At 48.0% G+C, this 13,096-nt stretch overlaps 1 protein-coding gene across 4 annotated transcripts in view; it reads left to right on the forward strand.

The window, feature by feature from the left end:
* MYO18B (myosin XVIIIB) overlaps positions 1–13,096 on the forward strand; it is a 315,850-nt gene that overhangs the window by 39,815 nt on the left and 262,939 nt on the right. For all 4 annotated transcript variants that reach the window (XM_055374078.1, XM_055374073.2, XM_055374079.2 and 1 more), the window contains exon 11: positions 2,977–3,040. In XM_055374078.1, the coding sequence (XP_055230053.1) occupies positions 2,977–3,040 (64 nt within the window). The remainder of the gene's footprint in view (positions 1–2,976; positions 3,041–13,096) is intronic.

Below are 13,096 nucleotides of genomic sequence, written 5' to 3' on the forward strand. Positions count from 1 at the left end.
CCTCATCTTGGAGGGCTTCCTGGAGGAGGTGGCCTAAAAAGCCATCTCTGCCCTTCCCCAAATCTACAGGGCATCCTTAGGCATGTGGCTCATGTGGCGTCCTCTCCCAGAGCCTTGGTTTCCTCCTCTGTTGGGTGGATGGGTATGGTCCTAGTGAAGTGTCAGGGAGAGGAAAAAGTGGGTTTTCCCACATGAGGGGTGATAATTTGTGGTTACTGTGCTCTAACCTCACCATTGTTTGTTCCCCAACTTTCCCTCCCCATCTGAAGGACAGCCTCAACCTGTCTGGAGTGTCCTGGCTAAGGCTGGAGTGACAGCTGTAACCTGCAGAGAGAAGGCAGAGTAGAGAGGGAACTCCCAGTTTTTAGAGTGATTGTAACTGAGCAGCAGGGAAACTTCTAGAAGGTCTTGAGAATCTGTAGAAGAACTTGGAGTGGGGTGGTATAGCAGAGTGACAGGGACTACAAACTCGAGGACAAGGCTGTGTGGATTTGTATATTGGCTTCTCCACTTGTTGGCTGTGTGACCTTGAGCTAATGACTTCATCTCTCTGAGCCTGACTTTCCTTATCTACAAAAATAGATGTGACTGTATCCCAGTGTTGTGGTGAGGATTAAAATATGAACAGGTAGACAAGACTTCTTAAAATAGTGCCCGGACATAGCGAATGCTTTTTGTGTGTGTGTTCTTGTTTTTGGAGGATTTGATCTGCCTTGATACCCCCAACAGGCCCTGACCAGGCCCTGACCAGGTCATCCAAAGAAATGACTTTGGATTCAGAGAGACATGGGTTTGATCTGGGCTTTGCCCCACATGGGCTTTTCTGAGCCTTGGTTTCTCCTCCTGTAAAGTGGGTTCCTACTGGTGCCAACCCCGCAGGCATTTCAATGAGGTCGCGTGTCAAGGCAGCAGGGGCCACGTGCGGTGCATAGTAACGGTGTAATGCGGGAAGGAGTAGGCAGGTGGGCCCCGAACATAGGAATCCCGCTTTCAGCCCCGTGGCCTCACCTCTTGGGACCTCCATTTTCTCACCTCTCAGAACATCTCTCAGACACACACATCACCCTTGTTCCAGCCCTGGAGCTCCACACTGGGGCTGTCTCTTCTGTACCCCATGGGTGGGGCTTGGCTCTGGGGATAGAAGCATTGCCTCCTGGAGAGGGGGATTTGGAGGCTTACCCTGGGGTGGGCCCAGGAAGGATGAGGCTCAACTGTGGCTAGCAGAGGATGCCAGACGTTCATTCCAAGCCAGGCCTAGGCCAGGGGCCCTCCATGCTGGTGGCATCCTTATTGAGTTTGCATCCTTAGGAGCTGGGCCAAAGCTGCCTCTGAGAGGAAGAGGTGGCCCAGATGAGTTTCAGGGACCCTAAGAGAGTGAGTAAAGTGCTTGGAGCAACTCAGCCCCGTCAGGGAGTCATTGTCATTCTGAAACCTCCTTGGTGATCCCCCAATTACTTCCCTTTCTCTACCTCTGCTGCTGCCAACTTGGTCCGTCACCCACATGGAAGCTTCCAAAGGTCAAAAACGGGTTCTCACTTGCACAAATGTCCTCTCTCCCATGCACTCATGTGGGAAAATCCTATTCATCCTTCAAAACCCTACTCCAGATCCCTTTTTTAGAGGAGCACTGCCTGATTCTTGCTCCTCAGTTTCTCCTTTATACTGTTTTGGTGCCTGGTATGTGCTTCTGGTTCAAAAACCTGCCAGTGCAGTCTCCCTTCCTCACCAGATGGACTGGGAGATCTTTGAATCAGGGCCCTGTCATTGTTCTTTCTGCTTTCCCAGTACCTAGCACAGGGCTTGGCACCAGGTAGATGCTTCTTAATTATTTGTCAGATTTAATTTCCAGTGAATGGAAGAGAGTGTGAGGAAAACAGAGCACTTACTCCATGCCAGCCTGGCAGTGTGAGTTTATGTATAATATCTCATTTAATCCTGGGAGGCAAGTAGAGTAGGGGGCCCATTTTACAGATAAGAAAAAGTGAGTTGCAGAGAAGAGAATTACCTTGTCTGCCACATGGCAGCACTGGGGTTGGACTTGAAGCCTAGCTGGTAAGACTCCTTCAAAGTCACGAGGCAGAGAGGGGTGTGGGGTCTGTAGAGAATCCAGGGAGAGGACGCTGAAGGCCTCAGAACTAGACAAGCTGGCTGGAGACTGATGAGTAATCCCCACTTTCCAGGAACCAATTTGAACCAACGTGGGATTGGGGATCCTAGGCTGGGCTCTACAATGCTTTTGTGAGTAGAGAGTGTGATTCGAAGGGGCAGGGGGCATAGCTGTACCCACCCCGCCTTTGGCTTGCATTCCTCAAGCCTGCAAAAGTGGGTGGCCCATCTGCTGGTCTCACTCTCGAGGAACCTGCAGGTTGAACACGGGAAGGAGCCGTAAACATTGTGTTGCTTCATAAAGTGCAGACTGAGGCCGGGAGAGGCGCACGTGGCAGGATAGCGTGGAGTCTGGGCTGGAGGGGCCAACAGACCTCAGCTCAGCTTCTGGTTGCATGCTTGCTAGCTGTGAAGTCTTGGGGCAGGTACCCACTCTCAGTGCCTCTGTTTTGTCAACTGTAAAATGGGAATAATGTTTGTACCCGTGGAGTGGGGCTGTCATGAGTCACCTTAGGACTTTGCATGCAGCAAGGGCTCGTTCATGTTGACTGTTTTAATATTATCCTTGAGTGAGGTCACTCAGCTGATTAGAAGATCTGGGGTTAGTCCCTGCTCTCCTGATTTTCCTCTACAACCCTTTCTCCTGGGATTTCCTGGCCTTTAGGAAGGGCCAAGTGAGGGCTGTGCGTGAGGAATATTTGGGAGATCGAAGATATCCCAGGGCAGAGTTAGTGGGGCCAAGGCCAGGGACAGGGACAGCCCCTGGGGTGTCCGGTCAGTTGTGTGGAGCCTCACACTGTGACGACCACCTGCCCTGCCAGGGCTGGTATGGACAGCCCCCCTGACTCCTGGTTCCTTCTGTGCTTCCAGGACGGAGCTGAACCTGCACCAGATGGCAGATAGCAGCTCCTTTGGCATGGGCGTGTGGTCCAAGGTAAGGAGGAGGTCCCTCACGGGCGGGATGTGAGTCTGTGTCTGGGGCTAGATGGGAGGGTGATGAGTCGCCGTGCAACTTGTCTCCTTTGGTACTGGGGTTCATAGTTGGCAAGGGTTGGTCATGTTGAAGAGTCGGGACTGCCTTTGTAGGGTCTCGGCTTATTGGGTAAAGAAGACTCAGACAAATAAAGGAAACCAGACATAGTATACGTAGAGGTAGGATTAGGGCCCTGGAATCAGTCTAGTTCAAGCCCCAGCTCTGACACTTGTTAAGTAGGTGAACCTCAGGCATGGACCTTAACCTCCCGGGAGGTCTGTCTCTTCTTCAGTACAATAATGATAGTGGCAGTATCTGCCTCATAGGGTTGTTGTGAGGGTGAAATGACATGATGTGTATAACGTGCTTAGAACAGGGCTTGGCCTAAATCAATCAATAGGGTGCTCTTTGTCAATACTAGTGGTGGTTAACTTGGGTAGGGGCACTCAGCGATGGTTTCCTGATGAATATAGTCTATGAGTGGGGCTGAGAGTTAGGTATTTCATTGCTTAAAAAAGCAAATGGTTCACTGGTTTGATATTTTATTATTCGATTATTTTAACCATTGTTTTCACCCTTCTCTCGCAAATACCTTCATCACCACCTATGCTGAGCCTGTGTTGTGTTAGGTGTATGTTCCTGCTGAGTGCTAGGAGTATGATCCTCATTCATGGATTTTCACTTTAGCAGGAGACACAGACTTGGAAATTAATGCAATCATGTGAGATAAGAATATGTCAGAGGTTGCATGAAATGCTGCGGGCACCACAAGATAGCTGACAGAGCTACTTGGACTTTGCCAGGGAAGACTTCTTAGCCAAGGGAACATTTGGCCTGGGTTTTGAAGGATGAATAGGAGTTCACCAGATGAAGGGAAGTAGATAATTTCCACTCCAAAGCCTCTTTTCAAATATACATGTCTGGGAAACAAATAGTGCTGGAATAATTGGATATCCTGGTGCAAAAAAAAAATCCGTATTTCACATGATATACTAAAATTAACAAAAAATGAATCACAGATCTAATTGCAAAACTTCAGACCACAAAATTTCTAGAAGAAAGGTGAGAGAAATCTCTGTAACCCTGAGCTGGGCAAAGATTTCTTAAATGAGACATCAAAATCCCAGTCCATAAGAGAACAAATTAACTTTATCAAAAGGAACAGCATCTGCTCTCTTAAAGTCACTATTAGTATGAAGAAGCAAGCCACCGACTGGGAGAAAATATTTGCAAATCACTTATCTGATAAAGGATTTTTATCTAGAATATAAAAGTAATTCTCAAAACTCAACCCAACAAAAAAGATGGGCAAAATATGGAACATACAAAAAAACGTAAATGGATGGCAACTAAGCACATGAAAATATGCTCAACGTCATTGGTCATTAAAGAAATTCAGCCGGTGCGGTGGCTCACGCCTGTAATCCCAGCGCTTTGGGAGGCCGAGGTGGGCAGATCACCTGAGGTGAGGAGTTTGAGACCAGCCTGGCCAACGTGGTGAAACCCCATCTCTACTAAAAATACTAAAAGTTAGCTGAGCGTGGTGGCACACGCCTGTAGTTCCAGCTACTTGGGAGGCTGAGGCAGGAGAATTGCTTGAACCCAGGAGGTGGAGGTTGCAATGAGCAGAGATTGTGCCACTGCACTCCAGCCTGGGAGACAGAGCGAGACTCTGTCTCAAAACAAAAAGAAAAAAGAAAAAAAATTGCTAAGCCTGTGTGCGTGCGGGCGCGTGTGCGCGTGCGCGCGCACACACACACACACACACACACACACACACACACACTCTGTCTTACACATTGCTGAGTATTATCTGCAGAGTTTCTAATTCAGTAGCTCTGGGTGAGGCCTGAGAATGTGCATTTCTCACAAGTTCCCAGCAATGCTGATGCTGCTGGTCCAGGGACCCCGCTTTGAGAACCACTGTTGTAGAGTCTGTTTCTGCACTGGGTGAGGTGATGTGTCTGCCCCGTCTTTGAACTCCGGGGGCTAATCTACTTGTCACCTTATAAGTATGTCCCAAATATTGTATGGGCAAGCCTGGAGAGTTGGGGGCATATCAGAGAGGCTGCTTGGAAGAGGTGACCAAGAGCTGGCCATGAGAATGAGAATGAAATTTCTTTCATTCTCAAAACTCATGCATGAAACAAGCTGGAATGAGAATGAAATGAACAGATGCAAGGAGGCTGGCATTCTTGCTAAACCAAATACTAGGGGGGCAGCTTCTTTACTTGGGGGACTCAGCAGTGTGTTCTTTTTTCATACCCTTTCCCCCGTGATCTGGGGTCATTAGGAGCCCAGACCTCCACCTGGAAGGCAAGAGATGAGAAATTACCTCAGCACTGATTTTTCTCATTTGTTTAATGAGTTTTGGCCCAAAATATCCATATGAATCAGCAGAAGAGTAGTTGTTTATTTTCCTACTGTTTTTGAGAAGGAAAAGGACCCAAGCTGGGGTCCTCTGAGCTTTCCCCCAACCTGACCTGTTTGTTAACAGTCTGCATAAAGCCATTGGTCACAGCATGAATTTGTGTCAAAGAAGCATTTGAAGTGGTTTGCTTTTTTCCCTCTTTATTTCTGTGGGGCATTTTTTAGACCAATTGATTTGCAGGAACTGGTAGGGTGTTTCTTTGTTCTCTCTCTGCTACCTGGCAGGTATCAAGAGAATGTTTTCTCTGTTCTTTCAGAAGAAAAATAAAGTCTGAAAATTCATTGGTCTTTGATACAAGCCTGGGCTGGTTACTGGGGTCGGGTAGGCCAGGTACAGCTTCATTGAGGGAATCTGGTGATCAGGGTATGTCCCCCAATAATGGGAGTTGCTAAGTCCCCAAGGCTGTCAGGCTTGGCAAATCATACAGGATGCCCAGTTAAATGTGAATTTCAGATAAACATTGAATAATGTTTTAGTATAAGCATGTCCCAAATATTGCACAGGGAAGCCTGAAGGGTTGGGAGCCTATCAGGGCAGGCTGCCTGGAGGAGTGGACCACAAGCCGGTCCTGGAGTGAGAGTGAAAGTAGTCAGATGCAGTGAGGCCAGCATTCTTGCTGTACCAAATATTGTGGGGGACATATTTATGAAAAAAATTATCCATTGTTTATCTGAAATTCAGATTTGACTGGATGGCTTGCATTTTCTTTGGCAACTCTACAACCCAACTTCATCCCTGGCTGAGCCCTCCTCCTTCCTTCTCCTCCTAGCCAGCCCCCGTACTATGATTAATTCTGCTTCTGTTTCATCTGTAACAGCTGGTTCCATCTCCACTGAAAACTCACTGGCGACAGTGGAGTCTGACGTAGTGATGTTCGAATCCCAGTACCAGCGGTTGAGCTGGGTGGCCTTAAGCAAGTGACCTCATCTCCTTGGGCCTCGATTTTTTCCTTTTTGAAAACTAGGAGAGCAAGCAAGAGTCCACCTTGACCTCAAATGAAATGAGATAAAGCCAATAAAGTACTTCGGCAGTGCCTGACACTTCCAATGTCAGCCCTTCTTCTTCTTCTTTCTTCCTTCTTTCTTTTTCTTCTCTTTCTCCTCCCTCTCCTTCTTCCTCCTCCTCCTCCTCCTTCTCCTCCTCCTCCTCCTCCTCCATCATCAAGGATGGCAGCATTGGGCAAGTTGGGAGGGCTTGGCCTGCTCCCCAACAGCAAGACACGCTACCTGGCCACTCAGTTCCCATTCCATGTTCCTTGGCAGCACGTCTTGTTTTCCCTCTTACTGAATTTATCTCTATTCTCTTCTAATTCATATTTTTAATGAAGCATCTGTTTAAAAAAAAAACAACTAAATTATGGCTGGGCTCAGTGGCTCACACCTGTAATCCCAGCACTTTGGGAGGCTGAGGAGGGCGGATCACCTGAGGTCAGGAGTTCGAGACCAGCCTGGCCAACATGGTGAAACCCCATTTCTACTAAAAATACAAAAATTAGCCAGGTGTGGTGGCACGTGCCTGTAATCCCATCTACTTGGGAGGCTGAGGCAGGAGAATCACTGGGACCTGGGAGGCAGAGGCTGCAGTGAGCTGAGATCACACCACTGCACCCCAGCCTAAGTGACAGAGCGAGACTGTCTCAAGAAAAAAAAAACACGAAATTACTACATACTTCCTATGGAGAAATCAGAAAAAACACAAGGGCAAAACCAAAAACCAGAATACACACACACACTCGAGCAAACCAGAAAACAAGCACCAGTCACCTCACCACCCTGAGAAACCCACTGGTCCTATACCTGCAGGTGTTCTTCCAGTATTTTTCCTGCAAATATTTTACATAATTCATAACAAACTGTATATCATTAAAACTTTCTGGCCGGGCATGGTGGCTCATGCCTGTAATCCCAGCACTTTGGGAGGCCAAGGCAGGCGGATCACCTGAGGTCAGGAGTTTGAGACAAGCCAGACCATTATAGTGAAACCCTGTCTCTACTAAAAATATAAAAATTAGCCGGGCGTGGTGGCGGGTGCCTGTAATCTCAGCTACTCAGGAGGCTGAGGCAGGAGAATCGCCTGAATCCAGGAGGCGGAGGTTGCAGTGAGCCGAGATTGCGCCACTGCACTCCAGCCTGGGCGACAGCGTGAGACTCCGTCTCAAAAAAACAAAAAACAAACTTTCACAAATATTATTTTTAATGACCAGACATTCATGGAGGGGACGTGGTTCACTGAACTGCTGTTTCCCTAATGTCCATTTACATGGTTTTATTTATTTTTATTTTTTAATTACACTTAAGTTTTAGGGTACATGTGCACAACGTGCAGGTTAGTTACATACATTTACATGGTTTTAAACCTTTTTGTGGTTCTTAGTGATAAGGTGGGCGTCTGGCTTGTATTACCATCTCAGACTCCCAAACCTCCGTCTAAGGAGATGTCTCCAGTTATCGTCTTTCCTGTTGTCTCCTTGGTAACAGTCTCCCATCTCTGATCACACTGTTTGTTTATGATTTGTCTCCCCTCGGCGCTAAGTTCCACTAGGGTGGGAGTCTTACTTGTCTTGATCACTCCCTAATAGACAAGGCCTAGCACTCAGCCAGGCATACAGCAAGTGCTCAATAAAGAATGTTGAGTGAATAAATGAACGAGCATGCCCAACTCACCACCACTTAACTAAAATCACATCTTTTCAATTTTCAAATCATTTGCTACTGTGGTCAGCAGAGATCGGTTAATTAAACTTTATTTTCTCCCCGGTATCATTTCACTAGGTCTTTGGGGATCTCATGTCTGCCTTTGGACCCACTCCTTTGGTGCTGGGAGCTGGGGCAGTTGCTGGGAATCTCTGAGGACCCAGAGAAGGGGATTAGAAAGCCTGGGGGGTCCCATCCCTCAGTCATTGTGGGCAGCCTGGGGTCCTCAAATCTGGGCTGAGTAGTACTGTGGACCCAGCTCAGTGGGTGAACACACTCAACCCCACCATCAATGGCTCTTATTTGGAGATGGTCGCTAGAAGCTCATTGTCAATGGATATTTATTGATCTTATTAAATGCCAGGTATTGGCACACAGAAATAACTCAACTGGGTCTCACCCATCAAGTGACTCACTTTTGGGAGGTGGTGATGGGCTGCCATGTCTACATCAACAGATCATTCCAAGCTGGAGAGATATGTGCCTGAGTGGAGGTGTATGTAGGCTGAGGCCAAGCTGGGAGGAGGAGAGGCATATCAGGGAGGGCTGCCTGGTGGAGGCGACCATGAGCTGGAGCTGGACTGAGAATGAATTAGACAGGTGCAGGGAGGCCAGTGTTCTGGCTACACTGAGCACCTGATGCAAAGGTAAACATGAATGGCCAGCCAAAGCAAGGACCCCAGGGTAAAAGTGTGGAGATCCCCAGTGTGGCACTGGCCGGGTCCTCAGAGGCTGTGTGTACCCGGTGACTGCCAGTTTCTCCTCTTAGTCCTCACACTGCGCCCTTGCTGCCTGCCACATTGCAGCTTGTAAATGGAACTTACTTGAGATCTGCCAAGCACCAGGATACATCTGAAATCACAAAGCTTTCATATTATTTTCGTCTTCTCTATAATTTCTTTTTTGCAACCTAGCCTAATTTTTTTTTAAATGTGCCCAGCAGCAGTGGTAATAATAATAATAATAATAATAATAATAATAATCCTTGCCACCCAGCAGTTTGCTTCTGGCTGTCACATTCCAGGCCTTGGCCCGAGGCACATTTATTTTTTATGACCCAGTTGTCAACTGTTAGGGAATGGTGCCCAAATGGAAGGATGAGGGATCACTCACTCGTGCCAGGGGCTCTGCCAGGAGCTTGCTTTTACTTAATTCTCCCAATGGTTCTTTAAATAAGGAATTATGATCATACCTGTTTTTCAGGAGAAGTAGCCAGGCTCAGAGAGGTGAAGCTACTTGCCCAAAGGCACACAGCTTTTAAGTGGTGGAGTCAGGACTGGGATCCAGGTTGGCCTGACTTTAAATTTGGTACTTTCGTTGTTCCCACTGTCATCTCAGATCACGATTCAGATTGTGGCTGAAGACAATGTGCTCTGAGGTCTGGTCCACGTTCACTCTTGGGTCACTTCTCCCAGCCTCAGTTTTTCACCTGTGGGATGGGTAAAGCAACACCCTTGGATGACACGAAGGATTGGGGGCTCAGTGACACTTACTGACCGTGCCCTTCCCCAAATGGGTGGCCTTGGGCAAGTAACTTCACCTCTCTGAGCCTCCATTGCCTCCTCTGTCGGTTGGAGAGACCCATGCCTGCCTCATGGGGAAAAAGCACCCAGTAAACAGAATACGTGCTCAGTGGACACTTTCTCTCCTCTCCACTTAAATGGACTCTTGATGCTGAGATAAGAAGTGGATTGGTGAGATGCTGAGCGACGGGTAGGGCAGCTCCTGGCTGTGGACTGACACCTGTCCTGCCCTCCCTGCAGTCTCCATGAGGTTCACTGGCCTGTGCGGGCACCTATGTGATGTTTCTTTTTTTTGAGACGGAGTCTGGCTCTGTGCCCAGGCTGGAGTGCAATGGCACGGTCTCGGCTCACTGCAACCTGCACCTCCTGGGTTCAAGCCATTCTCCTGCCTTAGCTTCCCTAGGAGCTGAGACTATAGGCGCGCGCCACCATGCCCAGCTAATTTTTTTATTTTTAGTAGAGACGGGGTTTCACCATTTTTGCCAGGATGGTTTCAATCTCGACCTCGTGATCTGTCTGCCTCGGCCTCCCAAAGTGCTGGGATTACAGGCGTGAGATGCATTGAATCAGTGTCCAGCATTTTCCTCCCCAAGTTAGCTCCCGTTCCGGGAGGCAGAGGGGTGGGAATCCTTGGGCAGGTTGGTTGTAGAAACATCCTTCCATTCAGTTCCTTTACCCCTGCCCAATGTCTCCCAGCCCATGGTGTGTGCTCTGTGTGTCATCTCTTTGCACACCTGTCCCCTTCAGTGGACTGGGAGCCCCTTGAGGGCAGGGTCATACCCAATTAACTTGTTATAGAGTATGGGGCATCAACTTGGGCAGCAATGGGGAACGGTGTCCCTGGAAGGTGGAACAGCCTAGGCGAAGGCATGGAGGGAGAGAGGCAGTAGTAAGTGGAAACCACCGTTTATTGAGTACCACTGTGTGCTGGCCTCTGTGCTGGGTGCTTTACACACATAAACTCATTTAGTCCTCATAGCAGCCCTGGGAGGATGCTAAGATATGATTTCCATTTTATTTATGTATTTTGTTTGAGACAGGGTCTTGTTCTGTCATCCAGGATGGAGTGCAGCAGTGGGATCATAGCTCACTGCAGCCGTGAACTCCTTGGCTCAAGTAATTCTCCTGGCTCAGCCTCCCAAGTAGCTGGGGCTACAAGCACATATCACCATGCCTGGATAATTTTTATATATTTTTTATAGATATAAGGGGTCTTGCTACGTTGCCCAGGCTGGTCTCGAACTCCTAGACATAAGCGATCCTTCCACCCTGGCCTCTCAAAGCACTAGGATGACAGGCATGAGCCACCACACCTGGCCTTATTTCCTCTTTGAAGAAGTGCAAACTGAGCCTCCATGCACGGGGCAAGGGACTTTTGCAAAGTCACATGGTTGGGAGTGCAGAGTCTAGAGGGCATCCAGCTCTGTCTGACTCCAAATCCAAACCTGGCCTCTCTCTGGATTGTAGGAATCTCCTGGACACTCTAAGCCCAGCCTGGTTTAATGGAGAGAGAATATTTTGGATTTTATTTTCTTTTACCAAATTACCTGAAGACTTTGATTGACCTTGAGACTTTACCTCAGACAAACCCTGGGCATCTTACGATTTGAATTTTATCCATTGATTTTTAAAAATTGAGATAAAACATAAAAGTGTATAAAGTATACTAATTTTAAGTGTACAACTCGATGTTTATATTCTCTCTCCCATATTCTTTCTCTCTCCCTTTTTTTTTTTTGAGACGGAGTCTTGCTCTGTCACCCAGGCTGGAGTGCTGTGGCGCGATCTCGGCTCACTGCGAACTCCACCTCCTGGGTTCACGCCATTCTCCCGCCTCAGCCTCCTGAGTAGCTGGGACTATGGGCACCCGCCACCACGCCAAGCTAATTTTTTGTATTTTTGGCAGAGATGGGGTTTCACTGGTTAACCAGGATGGTCTCGATCTCCTGACCTCGTGATCCACCCACCTCAGCCTCCCAAAATGCTGGGATTACAGGTGTGAGCCACCGCACCTGGCCTCTCTTTCTCTCTTTCACCCAGGCTGGAGTGCAGTGGTGTGATCGTGGTTCACTGCAACCTTGATTTCCTAGGCTCAAGCAATCGTCCCGCCTCAGCTTCCTAAGTAGCTGGGACTACAGGCTCATGCCACCATGCCTGGCAGATTTTTAATTTTATTGTAGAGACAGGGTCTCACTCTTGCTCAGGCTAGTCAACTCCTCCCACCTCAGCCTCCCAAAGTGCTGGGATTACAGGCATGAGCCACCACAGCTAGCCATGTTGTTGTTGTTGTTTATTATTTATTTATTTTTTTGAGATGGAGTCTCACTCTGTCACCCAGGCTGGAGTGAGGTGGTGCAATCTTGGCTCACTGCAAGCTCCGCCTCCTGGGTTCACGCCATTCTCCTGCCTCAGCCTCCCGAGTAGCTGGGACTACAGGTGCCCGCCACTTCGCCCGGCTAATTTTTTGTATTTTTAGTAGAGACGGGGTTTCACCGTGTTAGCCAGGATGGTCACGATCTCCTGACCTCATGATCCGTCCGTCTCGGCCTCCCAAAGTGTTGGGATTACAGGCGTGAGCCACTGCACCCAGCCAATGTTAATATTATTAAACACACACCAGCAGCTATCCGCCAGATCAAGATACAGAACGTTCCTCCTTCCATGAAAGGCTCGTTTGAGCCCCCTCCCAGGCAGTCTCCATCGGAGGTACCCATCTCACTCCAGACTCATTGTCTCGACTTCTCTTACCATGTTAGTTTCTCCCATTCTTGAACTTTGCATAAACAGAAGCACACGGGATGCGAGCTTTTGTGCCTGGCTTCTTTGACTCTACACTGGGTCTGTGAGATGCCTATATGTGGCTGCGTGTCTCAGTGGCTTGTTCTTTTTCATTGCTGTGTAGTGCTCCATCGCTGTGCTCTGGGTATACCACTCTTTGTGGCTCCGTTCTCCTGCTGATAGACATTTGGGTTGTCAGTTGACTTATTCTGTTCACTTGACTTATTTCTATTTTCATGATTTTGATCCAAAGAGTTTCTTTTGTCAGGGCACTCTGCAGAGGTGTTTGAAGAACAACTGGCTCTCTGGAAATTTAAGAAACTATGATTGTTTTCATGATCCTAATCATTTTGAATCAGAAACATATATATTTATTGATCCATGTCTTCTGTTCAGAAAAAGACATTGGAAGGGGACAAGGAAGAGAAAGGAGCAAATGAGCTTTAGTGGAAGTTTTCTCATTCTTCTCTTCACACAAGCTACCTGGTAGATGGTGGAATCCGTCTGTAATTTAAAGTCAAATGCTCATAGGTCACAGTGGGAGCCATAATAAATGTGTGGGCACTGTCCTTTCGACGCCCTTTTTCTGCTA

This window comes from Gorilla gorilla, chromosome 23, assembly GCF_029281585.2.
Source record: "Gorilla gorilla gorilla isolate KB3781 chromosome 23, NHGRI_mGorGor1-v2.1_pri, whole genome shotgun sequence".
NCBI classification, from domain to species: Eukaryota; Metazoa; Chordata; class Mammalia; order Primates; family Hominidae; genus Gorilla; species Gorilla gorilla.